A 27,007-nucleotide genomic window follows, 5' to 3' on the forward strand; every position below is an offset into this window, starting at 1 on the left:
CGGAACATCATCTCCAAGGAGGGGGTGTGGGAGGTGGGTCCTGGTGAGAGCCTTAGACCCTGTCCCACGGCGGGAGGGGCAGTGGCACCAAGCTGCAGTTTTCTGCCCCGCCCCTGCTCTGGCCCCCCCTCTTGCCATGTCCCTGGGGCTGCTGAGCAAGGCTTGTAGAGAATCACATAGCGATGAGCACTGGGGCCTCTCCAAACTCCTGGTCGCACACTCAGGCGTAACCAACCTCCGCACCTCCCAGCATCCCACCTGTCCCTGTGGGCCTTTTTGGCAGAGGTGGGGCCCACCTACCCCAGAGAGCCTGAAGAAGTTTCCTTGCTACAAGCCCAAGCATGGCCAGGTATAGCAATGGGTGTGCAGGTAAAGGAAGAAACGTTCAAATTAATTTTGCAACTTTAATGTAACACTGATACCCAAAACATGAAAGCACAAGGAAAAGCGCAAAATGAAAGCAGGAAGAGCAAAGAGAGCTTCATCTTGCATGCCACCTCTGACTGACAGGAAGAAGCCGCCTAGGGTGCTGTGTCGAGAAGGAATCTGAGAGGAGGCGCTCTGGCTTGGCCAGTAAGATCGCTGCAGTTCGTCAACGGTGCCTGTAAAAGCACAAGAAACCAAAGTGACAACATCCGTGGACACACGCGAACCAGGGAGGAGTATACGTAACAAAATAAGTGTCCGTCCATGCTGTTGCCGTTGCCCCCAACGCCCCCACCCCGGCCCTCCCTCTGACATATCACCCCCCTCCGCAGCCCTCCTGCAGAGTCTCATTTCTCTACCGAAACTCTTACTGGATCCAGGAGAAGAAGCTGGCGCCAGCTCTGGCGGCATTTCTGGTCCGGATGGTGGAGCTGGTGCTGGGGCCATCTAGGACGCTGGTGCTGGCCCCTCCATTGGTGCCACTGCTGACACCAGCTCTCCACGTGGCCCTCCTGTTGGCACGGTTGCTATTCAGAATGTACTGATGGTATCTGGCCCAGAAAGCAAAGGGGATCCTGGCCCAGGCGTCGCCAAAATCTCCGTCCTCATCCCAGGTCAGGAGCTCGACTTGTATGTCATCCCAGCTCCACCGTCCAATCAGGGCTTCATCCCCGATATTCATCTGGGCCCTCATCTGGGCCCTGGCATGTTCCTCGGCCATATCCACATCCATTGTCTTGAAAGCATCATCCACAGCCTCCAAGAAATGAGCCTTCCATTCCCGGGGGTCTCGGTTCTGATTCTGAGGAGGAAAAGGGCAAGCATAGACACAGAGCTACCCCACACTGGCTGAGCACCCGCGGCCTGCCTCACCCCCTCCCGTGTGCTTTGTGCAATGACGGCAAAAATCAGGACCACAGGGACTGGGGGCTCCTACTCCCCTGTGCCAGACCTGGGATTTTGCCCCGTCTGTGACCTTGTGTAGGGTGCTCAGGTGCCTCTGTGAGTGTTTGGTACCCTCACTGGAATACGGGGTAATGGGAAGGAGGCCTCGACCAAGAAACAAGCAAGGTGTGGCGAGCACCACCCCCGGTGCCGGGCACCCAACAGAGGCTCCCTTACCTGGGCGATGAATCTCAGGACCCTCATCTTGCTGGTCTCATGGCGGGCTCGCAGGCCCCAGAGGAATTCATACTCAGGGGGGTTGCTGTTGGGGATCTTCTTGTATTCCAGGTACCTTGGCATGAGAGGAAAGTAAACTTTGCTTCTAGCCAAGCAGACCTGTTGCTGAACGGATGGGTTCCAGGGGGCCCCTCCTCAACCCGATGCCGCAGCTCAGCTCCTGGAAGAGGACTGCCCTGCCCCTCCAGCCCTTCACTCATTCCCAAACCCACTCCCAGGACTTCTGCCTGCAAAAGTGAGGCCTTCAAAGCCTTTTGCCATTGGTCTTCCCTGGAAGCCATGCGGAGGTGCAGGGGGGCCACATGTAGGGCATTTGTCTGTAGGGAGGCTACAAGTTTGTGCCCCTCATCACGATGACCCCAGCTTCCTGTTGGGTGTGTTGTAAACAGAGGAGCCATTCTTCAGGCCCCCTGCTCTGAGCACACCCCACCTCGAGGGTCTTGGCCACACCCCGGTGGAGCCCTGGAGAGGCCCACCAGAGGAAACGACTGGAGAGGAAGAAACAGTCAGCCAGGAGAAGCGTGCTCCAGGCATCCTCCTCAAGTCCTGACCCTTTGTTGGTGTGCATGCGCGCCTGTGCGTTGGCAAGTCCTCCAGGGACGGGGAGAGGGTGGCCCCTGGCCTGAAAATCAGGAGAGTTGGGCTGAGGCCCTTACCAGCTGGGAGCCATGCTCAGAGGCGTCCCCTCTCTGAGCTCCGGGTTCCTTAGGTGTAAACCAGGGGGAACTCTTGTGTCAGTCTACAGGGCAGGTGCTCAAGGAGATGGTGGCCGTTTTCACACCCCACACCGTGTTCTCAGGTGACGTGCGCTCCCTTTTCCCAAGACCGCCCTGGCCTTCGGCTCCCCACACGCTCGCATACCCCCACTGCCACTCACTCCCAGGCCAGAGGCACCCATCCCTCCCGTTGAAGATTTGGGATAGGGAACTGCTTTCTCAGCCAGACCAGCACACAAAGGATGCTCGAGGGAGAGCCGCAGTTAGCTGGGGTGATACTCACTTCTGCTTCACAAAGTCATCTGTGATGAGCTTCCTCAGATCGCCGAGGAATGGGTGCCTCACCCTGAGGGCAAGGAAAGGAATCCATGAGCAGAGACGGTGGCAGGGGCCCTCCCTAGCATGACTATGACTTCCCAGCCCACGGGGAGTCGCTGTGGAGGCCTGGGCATGCAGCAGAGGCCAGAGGACTGTTGGTCAGGGATGCCCCAGGTAGGGATTTGATGGAACCCCCGACTCTGACTGTCTCTTTTAGATGTCATCTGGGGCCACAGAGCAGAGAGGGGGCTGAGCAGCGTCCAGCACCGCTTCCCCATCCGCCCCGGTGAGATCCTTTGCTCTCTACCGAGCCCAGGGCGCCCCACGCCCTTGCGCCAGACCACCAGGCTATTGCAATCCCAGGACCTCTTTGGCCAGAGGATAGCACCGAGGGGAGGAGCCGGAGAGGCCAATCATACCCAGGGCGCAGTCCCATCTTGCGTAGTGCCTCCCAGAGGACAGCTGCGAGGGGAGAGGAGGTACGAGAGTTTGGCACCCAGAAGATGAGACTATGGGCAGCCCCCCAGTTGCAGGTCCAGCCACTCACCCTCGCTGGCACGGTTGCCATTCATGAAGATGACGCCCAGAATCACCAAGAGGAGACTCAGCCTGGGAGTGTCCTTGGTTCTAAAGGTGTGGAAAGAGAAATCCTGTTTAGCAGCTATTTGCCTGAGAGACACCACCAGGCTCTCCCAACTAGCCTCTCTCAGGTTTCCCAGCTTGAGGGGAACTCTTCCCAGGACAGGGCACAGTTCACTAGCTGCTGGCAGACCATTCGCACCTCCGCCTGAGACTTAATCACCTCCTCTATAAAACATGGGTACTAACACTTCCCTGACAGGGTTCTGCAGAGGACAGGGCGAGGCAGGGAGCCGAAGCTCTGCAAATGGCAAACGTGTGTCCAGAGATGGCTCCAGACCTTTCCTGCCCCTTCCACATCAGGACCTACACTGAAGAGGAAGCTCTCCCCTAGGCCAGCTCTGCTGGGCCCAGGCCAGGCAGGCAGGAGGAAGAGGCAAGCCGCTTTCCTCCGAAGCTTTGGGGATAAAGCCCGGCAGCAGCTTGGGGAGACCTGATGGCAGCAAGGCCTCACCCCCAGGCTATCATTCCTTTCATCCAGCAGTCACCAGGCAGCCCTCGCTGTGTGTGGGAGCCGTGCGCCGCACTCAAGCCCCGTCTTCCTGCTTCACTGAAGGGGTGTGGGCAGGGAAGGGACACCACCGAGGAAGGCCACGACCCGCTTTCCCTTTCTTACTTTCCAAGGAGGCGAGCTGAGGAGTCCCGTGTGCAGACAAGAATATACAGGTGTTCTTCCTTGTCGATCTCTTTCAGGTGGATTCCAAACTTCTACATGGGGGAGAAAACAGAGTGTGAGATCCAAACCCCATGCTGGGCATCCTGCCGGCAGACAGTGATTCCCGGTTAGAACTGCTCCTCAGCAAGGAATCCAAACTCGTGAGCGAGGGCAGAAGAAGACAGCACACGGAAGACCTTCGCTGTGGGAGCTGACGCTGGCAGAGGCGATGAGACCCACCTGGCCAGACAGCGAGACACTCAGAGAGCATGAGAGAGAGAAGCCGAGGGCAGGAAGCACGAGTCAAACTGCCAGTGCAGTGGAAGCTCAGAGTCGGAGAGGTGAGAGATGGCTCCAGAGACTGCGCCTTGAGGGGCTGCAGGGTCACCCCACCCCCATGCCCGCTCTTCCTCCACAGAGCTGCTCCCATCCTGCACCCACCTTTTCCAGGGTGTACGTTGCTCGTTCAATGATCTCAGGGAAATGTTCGTCATATTCTCTGATGACATCCTTCAGCATGTCTGCAGGAGGGGGAAGAGTTGGAGAAAGCACCTGGGCTGAGCAGGGGTCATAGAGCTGTAGCCCCTTGGTCAGCCCTGCCGAGGGTGGCGCAGCCAGGACCCCGTCCCGTGGCTACGGAGGGACCAGCCGCGGCACGCAAGCAAAGGGATGCCCACAGACTAGGGGATGGCGAAGAGGGCACAGGCTGCCTACCTGCGCGCTTGATGGGGATCTTCTTGTAGTCCTTAATCATCAGGTATTTCACCAACTTATTTGCCTGGAGAAGGAGGAACACGCGGGGAGGTCAAGGCATGGGTGACAGCAGAGACGTGGCCCACAAGGGAGGAGAGGAGGGAGATGGGGGAGGGTGGGCTTCTTACCCTCTCTTGCAGAAGGGTCACGTTGCGGGGGGGCAGGCACAGTACATGCCTTGAGGGTATCTGGGACCTCGGGGCCATCGGGGGCCGAGGGGCCAACTGAGCCCGCACCGTCAATGAGGGCTGTGATGCTCTCCAGGTGGGTGGGACCGCAGGAGGCTCTCTCTCCTCCTCGCTGCTCTCATACTCATCATCCAGGTGCTTGGACTGTATCATTCGAGAGAGGAGAGACCCAGGGCTACCAGGCTCCCCGTGCCAAAGCACCCGGCACGCACCTCACCCGTAGCAGGCTCTTGGAAATGAGAGCAGTACCAGCAGCTGCTGGCATGTGCTGCGTGCTTACTAAGTGCCAGGCACTGAGCCAGCCTCTTCTCCCACCAGTCCTGAGGGTAGGGACTACGTGGAGTGAAAACATGCTCAGCAAACTTGTGTTGGAGAAACATGGACTAGCTGAGAGGAGAGGAGGGGAGGAGAAGGGGAGGTGAGGAGAGAAGGAGGGGAAAGAGGAGAAGAGAGGAAGAAGGGGGAGAGGAGAGGGAGGAGAGGAGCAGGAAAGGGAGGAGAAGGAAAGGACAGGAGCAAGGGGGTGTGGAGGTGGCAGGGGGCAGGGGGCGCTCACCTTCTTGGTCCTCTTGCCTCCCATCCTGGCCCAGGGCTCAGCACTGTGCTGAGCAGTGGCAGCAGCTGCACCTTCCGGCTCAGGGATGCTCGTGGCCATCTTGGCCTTGGCAGCAGCTGCTGCCACAACATTCTGAGGCTCCACCCACCGAGTCTTGGCCAGCGCCTTCCCCGACTTGGTGGTCTTGGGCCGGGTGGCTGCCACCTCCCTGCCAGGTCCCGTCTGGGGCACACCGGAGGCAGCACTGGGGCCCTCTGTGGCAGCCTCTTGGGCTGGGGCAGGTCTCTTGGGGCGCGGAAAGGCCATGCCACTGACACCTGCCGGCTGAGTGAAATCAAAGACATCATTCTGACCCAGGAAGGCTGTGCTGGGCCGGTTGGCGTCCACCTCCCTGGCACACGGAGCCTGAGAGAAAGCACAGGCGCTACTAGGGCCCTCGGTAGCAGCCTCCTCGGCCTGGGAGCCTGTCTGGGACTGTGCGGAGGTTGCCGGAGCCCCGGGGGCAGCCATCTCACTGGTGACTAACATCTGGGAGGTCTGCGGAGAAGCAAGGGGTGGCTCAGGGGTGGGCCCCCGAGCCTCGGCGGCGTAGGTCGTGGGCTGGGTATCCTCTCCTGAGACCTGCGGCGTGGCCACCCGGTGGCTAGCGACCACCTGACTGAAGGCGGTACGGGCAGCGGCGGCAGCGGCCCGAGCCGCACGGTTGGAGGCGGCGGCGCGGGCTATGTTGGCAGCACGGGCGGCCGTCTCATTGGCAAGTGTTTCCGGATCCAGCTGCAATGCCTCCACCAGGGTCTGGGCCAGCACAGGGTTTTCCAGTTCCCAGGGCTCATTCTGCAAGGCCAGAGAGAGGGGTTGGAGAAGGCAGGCCACTCGACGACATACTTGTGTTAGCTTCCCTGTGCTGGCCAGCCTCTTCCTAGCAGTCAGCCCTGAACACCCCAAGACCTTTCCAAATCTTCTTCTTCCGAGCAGGGGAGGGAAGGCTTGGGGAAGCTGGGCAGTCCTTTCCCACACAACCCTCCTTGCTCCCCGCTCCTCCCTCCCCCATTCACAGGGGAAAGGCCCAGGCCAGCAGGTGGCCAGGAAGGGGCCTCACCGATAAGATGCGAAGACCTGGACCCAAGCTTCCGAAGGCTCTGAGGATATGGATGTCAAAGCTGGTGAGGGTGCCATAGCCACCAAACGCACCGAATTCTTCATAGTCGTTGCCTTCAACCATCTCTTCCTCCCCGACTTCGTCGCTACCCTCATCCATGTCTTCAACACTGTAGTTTTCCGATTGCACGCTGAAGCTTCCCTCAGCCATGCTGCGGGTCCCAGGGAGATGAGAGCTCAGCCTGAGAGGGAGGGTGAAGCAGCTGCAGGGGGAGGGGGCGGGATCCAATGGGAGGCGGGATCTCCCGGGAGGTGAGGGGCAACAATCATCAGGTTACTAGGCAATATTAGGCAGTAGGGGGCGGGGGGGGGGGGGAAGTGGGGGGGAGACGGTTTGGCTTTCTGATGCCGTAGACCTGGTCAGGGACAGAGCCCAAGGAAAGGGACAGAGGAGGTCGCAGGAGGCGCCGCACTGAAAGCGGAGTTTAGGATGGGCAGGCTCGCCATCCCAGCGGCTAGATTTGACGAGGGGGTGTTCTGGAGGGCCGGGGTCCGAAGAGTCCCAAAGGGGATGCATTGGGGAAGAGAGAAACAAAGGGTTTGGATTTAAGGGCCAGAGAAGGCGACCAGGATGAAGGGGGAGCAGACGGGAGAGCTCAGACAACGGGGACAGTGGCAAGCCGTAAGCTCTGCGAAACAGAACCCCAGGGACCTTTGGCTAGGTCCGGGCGGGGGGCCTAGGTGGGGCTCAGACTCGAGCACTAGAGGCGGATGGAGTGGGGGCCTCAGACCTAGGTGAGGCTCCAATCACCTAGCGCTGCAGATCTCAAACGCGAGGACTGGGCACTCCAGGAAGGGGGCAAGCGGTCAGCTCCGTTCGAGTAATCTAGGAGTGGTTGGGGTGGGGGTGGGGCCTCAGGTCCGAGGGAGCTCAGCTCGGAGCACACGGGTCTGCTAAAGGGGTGAGGATCCTGGGCTCCGGTTTCAGTAGGGCTCAGATCGGGGCGCCTGGGTCTGATGGTGATGGGGGCTCCTATCTAGACCTTGGGTCTAATGGGGTTCCGGTTCTGAGTGCTTGGGCTTTGTTCAGATCCGGAGGCGGAGGGAGGGCGCAGCGTGTCGGGTTCCACTCGCCCTCTCCCGGTCCTGTCTGGGGCTGGATCCTTACCTTCTCGGGGGCTCCAATGGCGTCCGTCCTCAGCACCAGGAACCCCGCAGCCGCGCCCTCGCCTACTGCTGCCAGCACAGCAGCCCGGACCACCCCGCCCCTTTTCTCCGTGCACCCCCCGCGGCTGGGTAGCCTGCGCATGCGCGGACCCCTCCAGCCCGCCCGCTTTCCCAACAAAAGCCCTTTCCTCCAGGTCTCCAGTGCGCATGCGATTCCGCGGGTGGGTGGGCGGTGGGGTCGAAGGTAGGGTGGGGGGGCTCTTCCCGCCAGATCCACTTCACCTCTCCTCCTCCTCCTCCTACCGCGGGCGCGCACACTCATACCCTGCAGTGCAGCTCGACCCACCCGATCATCTCTTCTCAATCGCCCCACTTTTGCACAATGCTTCTCTGTCCTGCCCTGCCCTTTCACCCAAACTCCTCCAGCCTAGTCTGGGATACACTATGCCCCGTTTCCCCGGCACGACCCCTTAGGTCACAATTAGTGAGGTCTCGCAATTAATAAGCTGGGTCTCTAACTGCAACAAGTGGAAATCCTCAACCTGCGGGGCTACGAAATGGACATGGCCAGAGGATGGCACTTCGCTTTGTGTGCTTCTCCACTAGCCAACTCTCTGGCCCCCAGACATACTGGGAACATCTGCTTCCTCAGCTACCCTTTATGCAGCTTGTATGTCACAGAGGGATCTGTGCTGGGGCTTTTCTTCCTCTCACAGCAGCGCTGGGAAGTGGATGTCAGCATCCCCATTTGGCAGATCAGGAAGCTGAGGCACAGACACATTGCATGAACTAGACCACAGAGCCAGGAAACAGAAAATGCAAAATTTGGGCCTGGGTCTTCCGGACCTGGGGACAGAGGCACTGCCTCCTCCGTTTGAGTGACAGGCCTCCCCCACGCCAACATCTGTCCCAAAGAAGCAAGGTTTGTGCTGTAGAAGGCCTAAGCTCATGCTCTGCATTCAGGACACAGGGAGACAGAGCCTCCCCCCGCCTCGCCCCCAGCCTCTGCGGCTCTATGTGGGTCCATCCAGGTATGAGAATTGCTCCACCGGGTCCACTCTCTACTCAGATTGTCAGCCCTCTTCCTTATCAGTGATACAATCACGCTGCCGCTGAGACCCACCTGGTGTCCGCCAGGACAATTAGACACCTGTGTGTCTGAGCTAATTACTCCACAATCTACAAGCCCAGTTCAAACTTCACTTTTGAGGTCCAAGTGCATAGTACGTTCACCTGCCTACGTAACATCTCCACTTGGATGTCTTTTGAGGCAGAAAATGCTGTGGTCTCATCTGCAGTCGAACCTGGACTGTTTGTAAAATTCGTAGTAGATTTTTATATTTGTTTTTATGTCAGCCTCCTCGCCAGGACCCCTGTGTATGAATGGAAGGTATTGCTAGGACAGCAGCTTTTACTCTCCGCTGACCAGTATCCATTCTGCCTGGCTCTGTGGCTTTCTCCAGCTGTTGTATATCAATCTCTCCTGTCAGCTGCCTGTGCCTCTTCAGCCCTTCCCCTGTAACATGTCCTCTGCGGGAGAGGAACACACCCAACAAACGAAAGCCTTCAGAAAGTGCTACGTGCTAATCACTCCAAAAAATCTACAACCCCAGTCTGAACTTCACTTTTGAGGTCCAAGTACATACATTCACCCACCTACATGGCATCTCCACTTGGAAGTCTCAAAGGCTCTTCGTGGTTTGCCTGTCCAAAACTGGTCACTCGGTATACTCACTCCTCCCATACACTCACACATCCCCATCGCTCCTGTTCCCCCCACCCCACCCATCTTCACAGTCTCAGTAAATGGCGCCATTATCCACACAACCACTCACTCCAGAAACTGGGAGTCATCGATCACCACTCCCCCTTTCTGATACGCTGCATCCAGAAGGGCAAGCTCTGAAGGGTCTCCAGAGCTGCCTCTCTGTGCAGCTGTCTCCTCCCCATTACTCCCGGCAAATTCTGGTCCTATGGACCTCTTGAGCTCTCAACTCTGTCTCCTTCACTCAGACCGTCCACCAGGCTCTGTTGTGTTCAGCTCCCCTGTGCTGCAGCCTGCAAACTCTATCCGGGCAAGAAGTTGGTGGAATTGGGCGATCAGAGGGCTCACCTGGTCAGGTTCCCTTCCTCTCAGGGATCACTGTCTCGTATGCAGGTGGTGCCATGACGTTAAGCCTTATAATTTTTTTGGTTTATACGTATTTAGGCGAGACGGTAAATCCGGTTCCTGTTAATCCATCATGGCTGGAAATACAAGTATCCACCAGATTTCTTAATTTTCTTTTCACTGAGCCCTGTGCTTTCAGGAGGCATCCACGTTGCCACACATAATCTAAAGTATGTCCAAGGTGCTATGCACAGAGAATCCATGGTGCGCATTCCTGACATTTTACCTATCTGCTCTCCCAGAGATTTACCCTTTCTCCTAAGTAACTAGAAAATCAGAAGAAAACCATAAGAAACATTTAGATGTCCAAAGAAAAGAATGACAGCACACTTCTCATTAGCAATAGGCAAGTCAGAAGTCATGTGGCACACCATCTTTAAAATCGTGAAATAAAAATAAATGTCAATTCTTAAGTCTGTACTCAATGAACATCTTTTCAAATGAAGTTAAAATAGCAGGTGTTTAGACATACAGAAGTTGAAAGAATTGATCATCAATAGACTTGCACTGTAACATTTTTTAAAACTTTTATGTTTGGGGGTACATGTGAAGGTTTGTTACATAGATAAACACGTGTCACGGGGGTTTGTTGCACACATGACTACATCACCCTGGTATTGAACTCAGTATCCAATAGTTATCTCTTTTCTGCTCCTCTCCGTCATCCCACCCTCCCCCTTAAGGAGACCCCAGTGTCTGTTGTTTCCTTCTTTGTGTTCATAAGTTCTTATCATTTAGCTCCCAATGATAAGTGAGAACATGTGGGATTTGCTTTTCTGTTCCTGCGTTAGTTTGCTGAGCTTAAGCCTCCAGCTCCATGCCTGTTCCCACAAAAGACATGGCCTTGTTGTTTTTTTATGGCTGCATAATATTCCATGGTGTATATGCACCACATTTTCCGTATCCAGTCTGTCATTGATAGGCATTTATGTTGATTCCACGTTTTTGCTATTGTGAGCAGTGCTGCAGCGAATAGTCCAGGTGCATGTGTCTTTATGGTAGAATGCTTTATATTCCTCTGGCTCTATACCCAGTAATAGGATTGCTGGGTCAAATGGTAGTTCTGCTTTTAGCTCTTTGAGGAATTGCCATACTGCTTTCCACAATGGTTGAACTAATGTACACTCCCGCCAACAGCGTGTATGGGTTTCCTTTTCTCGGCAACCTCGCCAGCATCTGCTATTTTTTGTTTTTAGTAATAGCCATTCTGACTGTTATGAGATGGTATCTCATTGTGGTTTTGATTTGCATTTCTCTAATGATCAGTGATATTGAGCTGTTTTTCATATACTTCTTGGCTACATGTATGTCTTCTTTTGAGAAGTGTCTGTTCATGTCATTTGCCCCCTTATTAATGGGGTTGTGTGTTTTTCTCTTGTGCATTTGTTTAGGCTTTTTATAGATGCTGGATGTCAGACCTCTGTTAGATGAATAGTGTTGCAAAAATTTTCTCCCACTTTGTAGGTTGTCTGTTTACTCTGTTGATACTTTCTCTTGCTGTGCAGAAGCTCTAAGTTTAAGTAGATCCCATGTGTCAATTTTTACTCTTGTTGTGATTGCTTTTGGTGCCTTTGTCTTGAGATCTTTGCCTGCTCCTATGCCCAGGATGGTGTTGCCTAGGTTGTCTTCCAGGGTTTTTATGGTGTTGGGTTTTACATTAAAGCCTTTAATCCATCTCATGTGGATTTTTGTAGATAGTGTAAAGAAGGGGTCCAGCTTCAATCCTCTGCATATGGCTAGCCAGTTATCACAGCACCATTGATAGAATATGGAGTCTTTTTCCCACCGCTTGTTTTTGTCAGCTTTGTCAAAAAAAAAAAAAAAAAAAAGCTGGTTGTAGATGTGCGACATTATTTATGGCCTCTCTATTCTATTCCATTGGTCTATGTGCCTGTTTCTGTACCAGTACCAGTACCATGCTGTTTTGGTCACTGTAGCCTTGCAGTATAGTTCTTTTAGCTTACGATTGCCTTGGCTATCTGGGCTCCTTTTCTGATTCCATGTACATTTTTAAATAATTGTTTCTAGCTCTATGAAGAATGTCCTTGGTAGTTCGATGGGAATAGCATTGAATCTATAAATTGGTTTAGGCAGTGTAGCCACTTTAATGCTATTGGTTCTTCCTATCCATGAGCATGGGATGTTTTTCCATATGTTCATGTCTGCTCTGATTTCTTTGAGCAGTGTTTTGTAATTCTCATTGTGGAGATCTTTCACCTCCCTGGTTAGCTGTATTCCTAGGTGTTTTATTTTTGTGTGTGTGGCAATTGGGAATGGGATTGCCTTTCTGATTTGGCTCTCAGTTTGGTTGGTGGTGGTGTATAGGAATGCTAGTGATCTTTGTACATTGATTTTGTATCCTACAACTTCACTCAAGTTGTTTATCAGCTGAAGGAGCTTTTCGGCCAAGACTATGGGGTTTTCTAGATATAGAATCATGTCATCTGCAAACAGAGGTGTTTTGGCTTCCTTTCTTCCTATTTGGATACACTTTATTTATTTCTCTTGCCTGGTCGCCCTGACCAGGTCTTCCAATACTATGTTGAGTATGAGTGATGAGAGAGGGCAACCTTGTCTTGTGCCGGTTTACAAGGAGAATGCGTCCAGCTTTTGCCCATTCAGTATGATATGGGCCGTGGGTTTGTCACAGATGGATTTTCATTATTTTGAGGTATGTTCCTTCAATATCTAGTTTATTGAGAGTTTTTACCATGAAGAGATGTTAACTTTTATCAAAAGCCTTTTCTGCATCTATTGAGATCACCATACGTTTTTTGTCTTTAGATCTGTGTACATGATGAATCACAGTTACTGATTTTCGTATGTTGAACCAAACTTGCATCCCGGGGATGGAGCCTACTTGATCGTGGTGGATTAGCTTTTTGATGTGCTGCTAGGTTCGGATTGCCAGTGTTTTGCTGAGGATTTTTGCATCTATGTTCATCAAGGATATTGGCCTGAAGTTTTCTTTTGTTGTCTGTGTGTCTCTGCCAGATTTTGGTATCAAAATGATGCTGGCCTCGTAGAATGAGTTGGGGAGAAGTCCCTCCCCCTCAGTTTTTTTTTTTTTTTTTTTTGAATAGTTTCTGTAGGAATAGCACCAGCTCTTCTTTGTACATCTGGTAGAATTAGCTGTGAATTCCTCAGGTCCTTTTTTCTTGTTGTTGTTGTTGTCGTCTTGTTGTTGTTGTTGTTTTGTTGTTGTTGTTGTTAGGCTATTTATTCCTGAATCAATTTCAGAGCTCATTATTGGTGTGTTCAGGAACCAATTTCTTCCCGGCTCCATCTTGGGAGGGTGCATTTGATTGATTTGGGAGGAATTTATTGATTTCTTGTAGGTTTTCTACTTTGTGTCTATACAGGTGTTCATAACAGTCTCTGGGGTTTTTCGGTATTTCTCTGGGGTTGGTGGTAAGGTCCACTGTGTCATTTCTGAGTGTGTTTATTAGGATCTTCTCTCTCTTTTTTTAAATTAGTCTAGATAGGGGTTTATCAGTCTTATTTTTTCTTTCAAATAACCAACACCTGGTTTCATTGATCTTTTGTATGGTTTTTTGCAACTTAAATTCATTCAGTTAAGTTCTGATTTTTGTTACTTCTTGTTTTCTGCTAGCTTTGGGGTTGGCTTGCTCTCGTTTTTCTAGTGCCTCTAGGTATGATGTCAGATTATTAATTTGAGATGTCTCTAACTTTTTGACATGGGCATTTTGCACTAAAAACTTTCCTCTTAACACTGCTTTAACAGTGCCCCGGAGATTCTGGTATGTGGTAGCTTTGTTTTCATTAATTTCAAAGAATTTCTTGATTTCTGCCTTAATTTCATTGTTTACCCAAAAGTCACTCAGGAGCAGGTTGTTTAATATCCTTGTTATTGTATGGTTTTAAATGATCTTCTTAGTATTGATTTCTGTTTTTATTGTATTGTGGTCTGAGAGGGTGGTTGGTAATTTTTCGTTTTTTTTTTTTATTTTGCTGAAAATTTATTTATGACCAATTGTGTGGTCAGTTTTACAGCATGTTTCATGTGCAGATGAGAAGAATGCACATACTGTTGTTTTGGGGTGTAGAGTCCTGTAGAATAGTCTGTTCAGTCTATTTGGTCAAGTATACCGTTCAGATCCCGGGTAACTTTGTTAGTTTTCTGCCTGATGATCTGTCTAATACTGTCAGTGGGGTGTTGAAGTCTCCCACCATTACTTTGTGGTTATCTAAGACCCTCTGTCGGTCTCTAAGAACTTGTTTTATGAATCTGAATGATCCTGTTGTTGGGTGCCAGTGCTGCTATTGTTGGGTGCATATATATTTAGGATTGCTAAGCCTTCTTGTTGAATTGAACCCTTTACCCTTATGTAATGCCCTCTTTGAGGAAATTACAACTTTCTTCATCTTTTTGGTTTAGCCAAAGATTTTCAAAATGAGACACCCAAACCACAAACTATAAAAGAAAAAAATTAATACATTTGATTCCACCACAATTAAAGTTTTTGGCCTTTAAAAGCCATTCTTTTGAAATTGAAAGAGAAATCCACAGTCTGTGATAAAATATTTAGAATTCATATATCTGTATCCAACACAGGACACTTCTAGACCATAAAGAAGTCTTATAACTCAATTATAAGAAGGCAAATACTCAACCATAAATATGGAAAAAAGACTTCAACAGACTACCTCACCAAAGAAGGTATACAGATGGCTAACAACCACACAAAAAGATACCATCATTTATCATTCAGGAAATGCAGATTAAAATCAAATTTAAATACTGTTGTAGATACATGAGCATGATTGAAATTAAAATAACTGGTTATACCCAGTGCTAGCAATGATGTGGAACTTCTGAATGATGGAAACACTTTGGAAATTGGTTTGGTAGTCGCTTACCCAGTTAAATATTCACCTCCCATAAACCAGCCATTCCACTCCAAGACATACACAGGAGAAAAGAAAATATATTTTCATATGATTACTTGTTTATGAATATTCATAGCAAATTTATTTGTAGTAGCCAAAAGCCTGAAGACAACCCAAGTGTCCATCAACAGGGAGATGAATTATGAAATTGTGCTATGTCCATACAATGGAATACTACAGCGCATTAAAAAGAAATGAATTGTTGATACTTACGACAACATAAATGCATCTGAAAATATGCTGTCTGAAAGAAGCTAAACCAAAAAAAAAAAAAAAGGGTGCAGGGAGTAAGATTACGTTTATTAAAATTCCGGAAATTCAAAGGAGCCCGAGGATATTTTTGTTTGTAATACAGATGTTCATTATCATTACTATAATGATTGTTTCACAGGTGTGATACCAAAACTTATTAGATCATATATGTTAAATATGCTCAGTCTAACATATGTTGATTATAATTAATAAAGATGTAAAGAAGCCGGGCGTGGTGGCTCACACCTGTTATCCCAGCACTTTGCAGGGGCGAGGCAGGAAGATCACTTGAGGCCAGGAGTTGAAGATCAACGTCACCAACATAGTGAGACCCAGTCACTATAAAAAATTTAAAAAATTAGCCAGGTGTGATGGGGCATGCCTCTAGTCCCAGCCACTTGGGAGACTGAGGCAGGAGTATCACTTGAGCCAAGGAGTTCCAGGCTGCAGCAAGCTAAGAAGATGCCACTGCACTGCAGCTTGGGTGACAGAGTGAGACCCTATCTCTAAAAAAAATAAAAAATAGACACAGTATGGGATATCCCTATCTATCTATATATCATATTATATAATATGCGTAATGATATATCTAAAAATAATCTTATGTAAAACAAGAACACATGTCACACATTATGTGTTTTTCTTTTCTTTTTTTTAATTTTCAAAAATAGCTAGCCTCTACAAAGCTCTTTTTAAATTATTATTATTATACTTTAAGTTCTAGGGTACATGTGCACAATGTGCAGGTTTGTTACATATGTATACCTGTGCCATGTTGGTGTGCTGCACCCATTAACTCGTCATTTACATTAGGTATACCTCCTAATGCTATCCCTCCCCTCTCCCCTCAGCCCGTGACAGGCCCCGCTGTGTGATGTTCCCCTTCCTGTGTCCATGTGTTCTCATTGTTCAATTCCCACCTATGAGTGAGAACATGCGGTGTTTGGTTTTTTGTCCTTGTGATAGTTTGCTGAGAATGGTGGTTTCCAGCTTCATCCATGTCCCTACAAAGGACATGAACTCATCATTTTTTATAGCTGCATAGTATTCCATGGTGTACATGTGCCACATTTTCTTAATCCAGTCTATCATTGATGGACATTTGGGTTGGTTCCAAGTCTTTGCTATTGTGAATAGTGCTGCAATAAACATACGTGTGCATGTGTCTTTATAGCAGCATGACTTATAATCCTTTGAGTATATACCCAGTAATGGGATGGCTGGGTCAAATGGTATTTCTAGTTCTAGATCCTTCAGGAATTGCCACACTGACTTCCACAATGGCTGAACTAGTTTACAGTCCCACCAATGGTATAAAAGTGTTCCTATTTCTCCACATCCTCTGCAGCTCCTGTTGCTTCCTGACTTTTTAATGATCGCCATTCTAACAGGTGTGAGATGGTAACTCATTGTGGTTTTGATTTGCATTTCTCTGATGGCCAGTGATGATGAGCATTTTTTCATGTGTCTGTTGTCTGCATAAATGTCTTCTTTTGAGAAGTGTCTGTTCATAACCTTTGCCCATTTTTTGATGGGGTTGTTTGTTTTTTTCTTGTAAGTTTCTTTGAGTTCTTTGTAGATTATTGATACTAGGCCTTTTGTCAGATGAGTAGGTTGCAAAAATTTTCTCCCATTCTGTAGGTTGCCTGTTCACTCTGATGGTAGTTTCTTTTGCTGTGCAGAAGCTCTTGAGATTAATTAGATCCCATTTGTCAATTTTGGCTTTTGTTGCCATGGCTTTTGGTGTTTTAGACATGAAGTCCTTGCCCATGCCTGTGTCCTGAATAGTATTGCCTAGGTTTTCTTCCAGGGTTTTTATGGTTTTAGGTCTAACATGTAAGTCTTTAATCCATCTTGAATTAATTTTTGTATAAGGTGTAAGGAAGGGATCCAGTTTCAGCTTTCTACATATGGCTAGCCAGTTTTCCCAGCACCATTTATTCAACAGGGAATCCTTTCCCCACTGCTTGTTTTTCTCAGGTTTGTCAAAGATCAGATGGTTGTAGATGTGTGGTATTATTTCTGAGGGCTCTGTTCTGTTTCGTTGGTCTATATCTCTGTTTTGGTACCAGTACCATGCTGTTTTGGTTACTGTAGCCTTGTAGGACAGTTTGAAGTCAGGTAGCGTGATGCCTCCAGCTTTGTTCTTTCGGCTCAGGATTGTCTTGGCAATGCGGGCTCTTTTTTGGTTCCATATGAACTTTAAAGTAGTTTTTTCCAATTCTGTGAAGAAAGTCATTGGTAGCTTGATGGGGATGGCATTGAATGTATAAATTACCTTGGACAGTATGGCCATTTTCACGATATTGATTCTTCCTACCCATGAGCATGGAATGTTCTTCCATTTGTTTGTGTCCTCTTTTATGTTGTTGAGCAGTGGTTTGTAGTTCTCCTTGAAGAGGTCCTTCACGTCCCTTGTAAGTTGGATTCCTAGGTATTTTATTCTCTTTGAAGCAATTGTGAATGGGAGTTCACTCACGATTTCGCTCTCTGTTTGTCTGTTATTGGTGTATAAGAATGCTTGTGATTTTTGCACATTGATTTTGTATCCTGAGACTTTGCTGAAGTTGCTTATCAGCTTAAGCAGATTTTGGGCTGAGACGATGGGGTTTTCTAGATATACAGTCATGTCATCTGCAAATAGGGACAATTTGACTTCCTCTTTTCCTAATTGAATGCCCTTTATTTCCTTCTCCTGCCTGATTGCCCTGGCCAGAACTTCCAACACTATGTTGAATAGGAGTGGTGAGAGAGGGCATCCCTGTCTTGTGCCAGTTTTCAAAGGGAATGCTTCCAGTTTTTGCCCATTCAGTATGATATTGGCTGTGGGTTTGTCATAGATAGCTCTTATTATTTTGAGATACGTCCCATCAATACCTACTTTATTGAGAGTTTTTAGCATGAAGCGTTGTTGAATTTTGTCAAAGGCCTTTTCTGCATCTGTTGAGATAATCATGTGGTTTTTGTCTTTGGTTCTGTTTATATGCTGGATTACGCTTACTGATTTTCGTGTGTTGAACCAGCCTTGCATCCCAGGGATGAAGCCCACTTGATCATGGTGGACAAGCTTTTTGATGTGCTGCTGGATTCTTTTTGCCGGTATTTTATTGAGGATTTTTGCATCAATGTTCATCAAGGATATTGGTCTAAAATTCTCTTTTTTGGTTGTGTCTCTGCCCGGCTTTGGTATTAGGATGATGCTGGCCTCATAAAATGAGTTAGAGAGGATTGCCTCTTTTTCTGTTGATTGGAATAGTTTCAGAAGGAATGGTACCAGTTCCTCCTTGTACCTCTGGTAGACTTCGGCTGTCAGTCCGTGTGGTCCTGAACTTTTTTTGGTTGGTAAGCTATTGATTATTGCCTCAATTTCAGATCCTGTTATTGGTCTACTCAGAGATTCAGCTTCTTCCTGGTTTAGTCTTCGGAGGGTGTATGTGTCGAGGAATTTATCCATTTCTTCTAGATTTTCTAGTTTATTTGCATAGAGGTGTTTGTAGTATTCTCTGATGGTAGTTTGTATTTCTGTGGGATGGGTGGTGATATCCCCTTTGTCATTTTTTATTGCGTCTATTTGATTCTTCTCTCTTTTCTTCTTTATTGGTCTTGCTAGCGGCCTATCAATTTTGTTGATGTTTTCAAACAACCAGCTCCTGGATTCATTAATTTTTTGAAGGCTTTTTTGTGTCTCCATGTCCTTCAGTTCTGCTCTGATTTTAGTTATTTCTTGCCTTCTGCTAGCTTTTGAATGTGTTTGCTCTTCCTTTTCTAGTTCTTTTAATTGTGATGTTAGGGTGTCAATTTTGGATCTTTCCTGCTTTCTCTTGTGGGCATTCAGTGCTATAAATTTCCCTCTACACACTGCTTTGAATGCATCCCAGAGATTCTGGTATGTTGTGTCTTTGTTCTCGTTGGTTTCAAATAACATCTTTATTTCTGCCTTCATTTCGTTACGTACCCAGTAGTCATTCAGGAGCAGGTGGTTCAGTTTCCATGTAGTTGAGCAGTTTTGAGTGAGTTTCTTAATCCTGAGTTCTAGTTTGATTGCACTGTGGTCTGAGAGACAGTTTGTTATAATTTCTGTGCTTTTACATTTGCTGAGGAGTCCTTTACTTCCAACTGTGTGGTCAATTTTGGAATAGGTGTGGTGTGGTGCTGAAAAGAATGTATATTCTGTTGGTTTGGTGTGGAGAGTTCTGTAGATGTCTATTAGGTCCGCTTGGTGAAGAGCTGAGTTCAATTCCTTGGTATCCTTGTTAACTTTCTGTCTCGTTGACCTGTCTAATGTTGACAGTGGGGTGTCAAAGTCTCCCATTATTATTGTGTGGGAGTCTAAGTCTCTTTGTAGGTCACTCAGGACTTGCTTTATGAATCTGGGTGCTCCTGTATTGGGTGCATATATATTTAGGATAGTTAGTTCTTCTTGTTGAATTGATCCCTTTACCATTATATAATGGCCTTCTTTGTCTCTTTTGATCTTTGTTGGTTTAAAATGTGTTTTATCAGAGACTAGGATTGCAACCCTTGCCTTTTTTTGTTTTCCATTTGCTTGGTAGATCTTCCTCCATCCCTTTATTTTGAGCCTATGTGTGTCTCTGCACGTGAGATGGGTCTTCTGAATACAGCACACTGATGGGTCTTGAATCTTTATCCAATTTGCCAGTTTGTGTGTTTTAATTGGAGCATTTAGCCCATTTACTTTTAAAGTTAGTATTGTTATGTGTGAATTTGGTCCTTTCATTATGATGTTAGCTGGTTATTTTGCTCATTAGTTGATGCAGTTTCTTCCTAGCCTTGATAGTCTTTATATTTTGGCATGTTTTTGCAGTAGCTGGTACTGGTTTTTCCTTTCCATGTTTAGTGCTTCCTTCAGGAGCTCTTTTAGAGCAGGCCTGGTGGTGACAAAATCTGTCAGCATTTTCTTGTCTGTAAAGTATTTTATTTCTCCTTCACTTATGAAGCTTAGTTTGGCTGGATATGAAATTCTGGATTGAAAATTCTTTTCTTTAAGAATGTTGAATATTGGTCCCCATTCTCTTCTGTTTTGTAGAGTTTCTGCTGAGAGATCCGCTCTTAGTCTGATGGGCTTCCCTTTGTGGGTAACCCGACCTTTCTCTCTGGCTGCCCTTAACATTTTTTTCCTTCATTTCTACTTTGGTGAATCCTACAAAGAGCAACTGCTCTTCTCGAGGAGTATCTTTGTGGCATTCTCTGTATTTCCTGAATCTGAATGTCGGCCTGCCTTTCTAGATTGGGGAACTTCTCCTGGATAGTGTCCTGCAGAGTGTTTTCCAAGTTGGTTCCATTCTCCCCGTCACTTTCAGGTACACCAATCAGACATAGATTTGGTCTTTTCACATAGTCCCATATTTCTTGGAGGCTTTGTTCGTTTCTTTTTATTCTTTTTTCTCTAAACTTCCCTTCCCACTTCATTTCATTCATTTCATCTTCCATCAGTGATACCCTTTCTTCCAGTTGATCGCATCGCCTTCTGAGGTTTCTGTATTCTTCACGTAGTTCTCGAGCCTTGGCTTTCAGCTCCATCAGCTCCTTTAAGGACTTCTCTGCATTCGTTATTCCAGGTATCCGTTCATCCAATTTTTTTTGAAAGTTTTTAACTTCTTTGCCATTGGTTTGAATTTCCTCCTGTAGCTAGGCGTAGTTTGATCATCTGAAGCCTTCTTCTCTCAACTCGTCAAAGTCATTCTCCATCCAGCTTTGTTCCGTTGCTGGTGAGGAGCTGCGTTCCTTTGGAGGAGGAGAGGTGCTCTGATTTTTAGAGTTTCCAGTTTTTCTGCTCTATTTTTTCCCCATCTTTGTGGTTTTATCTACTTTTGGTCTTTGATGATGGTGACGTACAGATGGGGTTTTGGTGTGGATGTCCTTTCTGTTTGTTAGTTTTTCTTCTAACAGACAGAACCCTCAGCTGCAGGACTGTTGGAGTACCCGGCCGTGTGAGGTGTCAGTCTGACCCTGCTGGGGGGTGCCTCCCAGTTAGGCTGCTCGGGGGTCAGGGGTCAGGGATCCACTTGAGGAGGCAGTCTGCCCGTTCTCAGATCTCCAGCTGCGTGCTGGGAGAACCACTGCTCTCTTCAAAGCTGTCAGACAGGGACATTTAAGTCTGCAGAGGTTACTGCTGTCTTTTTGTTTGTCTGTGCCCTGACCCCAGAGGTGGAGCCTACAGAGACAGGCAGGCCTCCTTGAGCTGTGGTGGGCTCCACGCAGTTCAAGCTTCCTGACTGCTTTGTTTACCTAAGCAAGCCTGGGCAATGTAGGGCGCCCCTCCCCCAGCCTCACTGCCGCCTTGCAGTTTGATCTCAGACTGCTGTGCCAGCAATCAGCGAGACTCCGTGGGCATAGGACCCTCTGAGCCAGGTGCGGGATATAATCTCCTGGTGCGCCGTTTTTTAAGCCCGTCGGAAAAGCGCAGTATTCGGGTGGGAGTGACCCGATTTTCCAGGTGCCCTCTGTCACCCCTTTCTTTGACCAGGAAAGGGAACTCCCTGACCCCTTTTGCTTCCCGAGTGATTCAATGCCTTGCCCTTCTTCGGCTCGTGCACGGTGTGCGCACCCACTGACCTGCGCCCACTGTCTGGCACTCCCTAGTGAGATGAACCCGGTGCCTCAGATGGAAATGCAGAAATCACCCGTCTTCTACGGTGCTCACGCTGGGAGTTGTAGACCGGAGCTGTTCCTATTCAGCCATCTTGACTCCTCCCCCGCCCATTTACATTTAAAGTTAATATTGTTATGTGTGTATTTGGTCCTGTCATTATGACGTTAGCTGGTTGTTTTGCTCGTTAGTTGATGGTCTTTACATTTTGGCATGTTTTTGCAATGGCTGGTACCAGTTGTTCCTTTCCATGTTTAGTGCTTCCTTCAGGATCTCTTTTAGGGCAGGCCTGGTGGTGACAAAATCTCTCAGCTTGTCTGTAGAGTATTATTTCTCCTTCACTTATGAAGCTTAGTTTGGCTGGATATGAAATTCTGGGTTGAAAATTCTTTTCTTTAAGAATGTTGAATATTCATCCCCACTCTCTTCTGGCTTGTAGAGTTTCTGCTGAGAGATCCGCTCTTAGTCTGATGGACTTCCCTTTGTGAGTAACCTGACCTTTCTCTCTGGTTGCCATTAACATTTTTTCCTTCATTTCAACTTTGGTGAATCCTACAATTATGTGTCTTGGAGTTGCTCTTCTCGAGGAGTATCTCTGTGGCGTTCTCTGTATTTCCTGAATCTGAATGTCGGCCTGCCTTGCCAGATTGGGGAAGTTCTCCTGGATAATATCCTGCAGAGTGTTTTCCAACTTGGTTCCATTCTCCCCGTCATTTTCAGGTACACCAATCAGACGTAGATTTGGTCTTTTCACATAGTCCCATATTTCTTGGAGGCTTTGTTCGTTTCTTTTTATTCTTTTTTCTCTAAACTTCCTTCTCACTTCATTTCATTCATTTCATCTTCCATCACTGATACCCTTTCTTCCAGTTGATCGCATCGGCTCCTGAGGCTTCTGCATTCTTCACGTAGTTCTCAAGCCTTGGCTTTTAGCTCCATCAGCTCCTTTAAGGACTTCTCTGCATTGGTTTTTCTAGTTATCCATTTGTCTAATTCTTTTTCGAAGTTTTAAACTTCTTTGCCATTGGTTTGAATTTCCTCCTGTAGCTCCGAGTAGTTTGTTCATCTGAAGCCTTCTTCTCTAAGCTCATCAAAGTCATTTTCCTTCCAGCTTTGTTCCGTTGCTGGTGAGGAGCTGCGTTCCTTTGGAGGAGGAGAGGTGCTCTGCTTTTTAGAGTTTCCAGTTTTTCTGCTCTGTATTTTCCCCGTCTTTGTGGTTTTATCTACTTTTGGTCTTTGATGATGGTGAGGTACCGAAGGGTTTTTGGTGTGGATGTCCTTTCTGTTTGTTAGTTTTCCCTCTAACAGACAGGACCCTCAGCTGCAGGTCTGTTGGAGTTTGCTAGAGGTCCAATCCAGACCCATTTGTCTGGGTATCAGCAGTGGTGGCTGTAGAACAGCGGATCTTGGTGAACTGCAGATGCTGCTGCCTGATCGTTCCTCCGGAAGTTTTGTCTCAGAGGAGTAACCGGCCATGTGAGGTGTCAGTCTGCCCCTACTGGGGAATGCCTCCCAGTTAGGCTGCTCGGGGGTCAAGGACTCACTTGAGGAGGCAGTCTGCCTGTTCTCAGATCTCCAGCTGCGTGCTGGGAGAACCAGTGCTCTCTTCAAAGCTGTCAGACAGGGACGTTTAAGTCTGCAGAGGTTACTGCTGTCTGTTTGTTTGTCTGTGCCCTGCCCCCAGAGGTGGAGCCTACAGAGGCAGGAAGGCCTCCTTGAGCTGTGGTGGGCTCCACCCAGTTCGAGCTTCCAGGCTGCTTTGTTTACCTAATCAAGCCTGGGCAATGGCAGGCACCCCTCCCCCAGCCTCACTGCTGCCTTGCAGTTTAATCTCAGACTGCTGTGCTAGCAATCAGTGAGACTCCGTGGGTGTAGGACCCTCCGAGCCAGGTAGTGTGCCGTTTTTTAAGCCCGTTGGAAAAGCTCAGTATTAGGGTGGCAGTGACCCAATTTTCCAGGTGCCATCTGTCACCCCTTTCTTTGACTGGGAAAGGGAAGTCCCTGAGCCCTTGCACTTCCCGAGTGAGGCAATGCCTTGCCCTGCTTCGGCTCGCGCACGGTGCACTGCATCCACTGTCCTGCACCCACTGTCTGGCACTCCCTAGTGAGATGAACCTGGTACCTCAGATGGAAATGCAGAAATCACCCATCTTCTGTGTCGCTCAGGCTGGGAGCTGTAGACTGGAGCTGTTCCTATTTGGCTATCTTGGCTCCCCCTCTCCTATTTTTGTCTTTATGCCAGTATCATGCTGTTTTGATCCTTGTAGCTTTATAGTAAGTTTTGAAGCTAGGAAGTGTGATTCTGCTAACTTTTCCTCTTTTTCAAAATTGTTTTGGCTTTTTGGGGTTCCTTTGCCATCTATATAAATTTTAGCATGAAGTTGTCTATTTCTGCCGTAAACATTACTGGAATTTTGATAGGAATTGCATTCCATTTGAAAGAATTGCATTGGGTAGTATGGATATCTTAAAAATATGAAGTCCTAAAATCCATTAACACAGGATGTCTTTCCATTTATTTGTGTAATTATCTAATTTCTTTCAGCAATATTGTATAATTTTTAGTGTATAGGTTTTTCATTTCTTTAAATTTATACCTAAGTATTTTTTATTTGATGCTATTATAAATAGAATTGTTTTTCTTAATTCCTTTTTCACATTGCTGATTCTCAGTGTGTAGAAACAAGACTGATTTTTGCATGTTGCTTTTGTACCTTGCAATTTGGTTGAATTCATTTACTTAGTTCTAAGTGTGTGTGTGGGAATGTGTGTGTTTATTTGTTAGGCTTTTCTACATAGAAAATCATGTAATTTGTGAGTAGAGATAATTTTACTTATTTCTTTCTGCTTTGGATGAGTTTTATTTCTTTTTCCTCCCTAATTGCTCTGGGTAGAACTTCCAACAGCATATTGAATAGAAGTGGGAAAAGTGGGAACCCATACCTTGTTCCTGATTTTAGAGGAAAAGTTTGCAGTTTTTCACCATTGGCTGTGATGTTAGCTGTGTGCTTTTCACATATGGTTTTTATTATCTTGAAATAATTTCCTTCTAGCCTCAGTTTGTTGAGGGATTTAAAAATATAAAACAGCATTAAGGGGGGTGGAGCCAAGATGGCCGGATAGGAACAGCTCCAGTCTACAGCTCCCAGTGTGAGCGATGCAGAAGGCAGGTGATTTTCACATTTCCAACTGAGGTACCAGGTTTATCTCACTGGGGAGTGTCAGAAAGTGGGTGCAGGACAGTGGGTGGAGTGCACTGAGCATAAGCTGAAGCAGGGCAAGGCATCGCCTCACCCAGGAAGCGCAAGGGGTCAGGGAATTCCCTTTCCTAGTCAAAGAAAGGGGTGACAGACGGCACCTGGAAAATCAGGTCACTCCCACCCTAATACTGAGCTTTTCCAACGGGCTTATCAAATGGCACACCAGGAGATTATATCCCGCAACTGGCTCGGAGGGTCCTACGCCCATGGAGTCTCACTGATTGCTAGCACAGCAGTCTGAGATCAAACTGCAAGATGTCAGCAAGGCTGGGGGAAGGACGCCCGCCATTGCCCCGAGGCTTGAGTAGGTAAACAAAGCAGCCTGGAAGCTCGAACTGGGTGCAGCCCACTACAGCTCAAGGAGGCCTTCCTGCCTCTATAGACTCCACCTCTGGGTGCAGGGCATAGCCAAACAAAAGGCAGCAGAATCCTCTGCAGACTTAAATGTCCCTGTCTGACAGCTTTGAAGAGAGTAGTGGTTCTCCCAGCATGCAGCTGGAGATCTGAGAATGGACAGACTGCCTCCTCAAGTGGGTCCCTGACCCCTGAGTAGCCTAACTGGCAGGCACCCCCAGTAGGAGCAGACTGACACCTCACACAGCCGGTTATTCCTCTGAGACAAAACTTCCAGAGGAATGATCAGGCAGCAACAATTGCTGCTCACTAATATCTGCTGTTCTGCAGCCTCCGCTGCTGATGCCCAGGCAAACAGGGTCTGAAGTGGACCTCCAGCAAACTCCAACAGACCTGCAGCTCAGGGTCCTGACTGTTAGGAGGAAAACTAAAACAGAAAGGACATTCACACCAAAACCCCATCTGCATGTCACCATCATCAAAGACCAAAGGTAGATAAAACCACAAAGATGGGGAAAAAACAGAGCAGAAAAACTGGAAACTCTAAAAAGCAGAGTGCCTATCCTCCTCCAAAGGAACGCAGCTCCCCACCAGCAATGGAACAAAGCTGGACAGAGAATGACTTTGATGAGTTGAGACAAGAAGGCTTCAGATGATGAAACTACTCTGAGCTAAAGGAGGAAGTTCGAACCCATGGCAAAGAAGTTAAAAAACTTGAAAAAAATTAGTTGAATGGCTAACTAGAATAACCAATGCAGAGAAGTTCTTAAAGGACCTGATGGAGCTGAAATGTAAGGCAAAAGAGCTACGTGATGAATGCACAAGCCTCAGTAGCCGATTCGATCAACTGGAAGATAGGGTATCAGTGATGGATGATCAAATGAATGAAATGAAGCAAGAACAGAAGTTTAGAGAAAAAAGAATAAAAAGAAATGAACAAAGCCTCCAACAAATATGGGACTACGTGAAAAGACCAAATCTACATCTGATTGGTGTACCTGAAAGTGACGGGGAGAATGGAACCAACTTGAAAAACACTCTGCAGGATATTATCCAGGAGAAATTCCCCAATCTAGCAAGGCAAGCCAACATTCAAATTCAGGAGATACAGAGAATGCCACAAAGATACTCCTCGAGAAGAGCAATCCCAAGACACATAGTTGTCAGATTCATCAAAGTTGTAATGAAGGAAAAAATGTTAAGGGCAGCCAGAGAGAAAGTTCGGGTTACCCACAAAGGGAAGCCCATCAGACTAACAGCTGATCTCTTGGCAGAAGTTCTACAAGCCAGAAGAGAGTGGGGACCAATATTCAACGTTCTTAAAGAAAAGAATTTTCAACCCAGAATTTCACATCCAGCCAAACTAAGCTTCATAAGTGAAGGAGAAATAAAATCCTTTACAGACAAGAAAATGCTGAGAGATTTTGTCACTACCAGGCCTGCTCTAAAAGAGCTCCTGAAGGAAGCACTAAACATGGAAAGGAACAACCAGTACCAGCCACTGCCAAAACATGCCAAATTGTAAATACCATTGAGGTTAGGAAGAAACTGCATCAACTAACAAGCAAAATAACCAGCTAACATCATAATGACAGGATCAAATTCACACATGACAACATTACCCTTAAATGTAAATGGGCTAAATGCTCCAATTAAAACACCCAGACTGGCAAATTGGCTAAAGAGTCAAGACCAATCAGTGTGCTGTATTCAGGAGACCCATCTCACGTGCAGAGACACACATAGGCTCAA

General features: G+C 47.7%; 1 protein-coding gene and 1 non-coding gene across 10 annotated transcripts; both read right to left on the bottom strand.

The window, feature by feature from the left end:
* Nucleotides 1–390: 390 nt before the first annotated feature.
* LOC129025262 (melanoma-associated antigen D4) lies at nt 391–8,320 on the bottom strand. 9 transcript variants are annotated; one of them, XM_063660397.1, is made up of 14 exons: nt 7,700–8,320; nt 6,533–6,743; nt 5,434–6,267; nt 4,818–5,021; nt 4,651–4,714; nt 4,378–4,457; nt 3,898–3,989; nt 3,190–3,269; nt 3,062–3,104; nt 2,608–2,670; nt 2,265–2,312; nt 1,549–1,663; nt 798–1,228; nt 391–602 (listed from the first exon to the last, which is right to left on the bottom strand). In XM_063660397.1, the coding sequence occupies exons 2-14, from the start codon at nt 6,740–6,742 to the stop codon at nt 593–595; spliced, it is 2,274 nt and encodes a 757-aa protein (XP_063516467.1). In that variant the 5' UTR covers nt 6,743; nt 7,700–8,320; the 3' UTR covers nt 391–592. The 9 variants fall into 9 exon arrangements, with proteins under 9 accessions (XP_063516467.1, XP_063516466.1, XP_063516465.1 ...); XM_063660396.1 differs by having other exon boundaries at nt 6,533–6,773; XM_063660395.1 differs by having other exon boundaries at nt 6,533–6,794; nt 7,700–7,859.
* Nucleotides 1,909–2,036, bottom strand: LOC129025565 (small nucleolar RNA SNORA11). Its single transcript, XR_008497310.1, has one exon. It is a non-coding gene; the product is annotated as a small nucleolar RNA SNORA11 (small nucleolar RNA).
* Nucleotides 8,321–27,007: the final 18,687 nt, after the last annotated feature.

The sequence above is a fragment of the Pongo pygmaeus genome, chromosome X, assembly GCF_028885625.2.
Source record: "Pongo pygmaeus isolate AG05252 chromosome X, NHGRI_mPonPyg2-v2.0_pri, whole genome shotgun sequence".
Classification (NCBI taxonomy): Eukaryota; Metazoa; Chordata; class Mammalia; order Primates; family Hominidae; genus Pongo; species Pongo pygmaeus.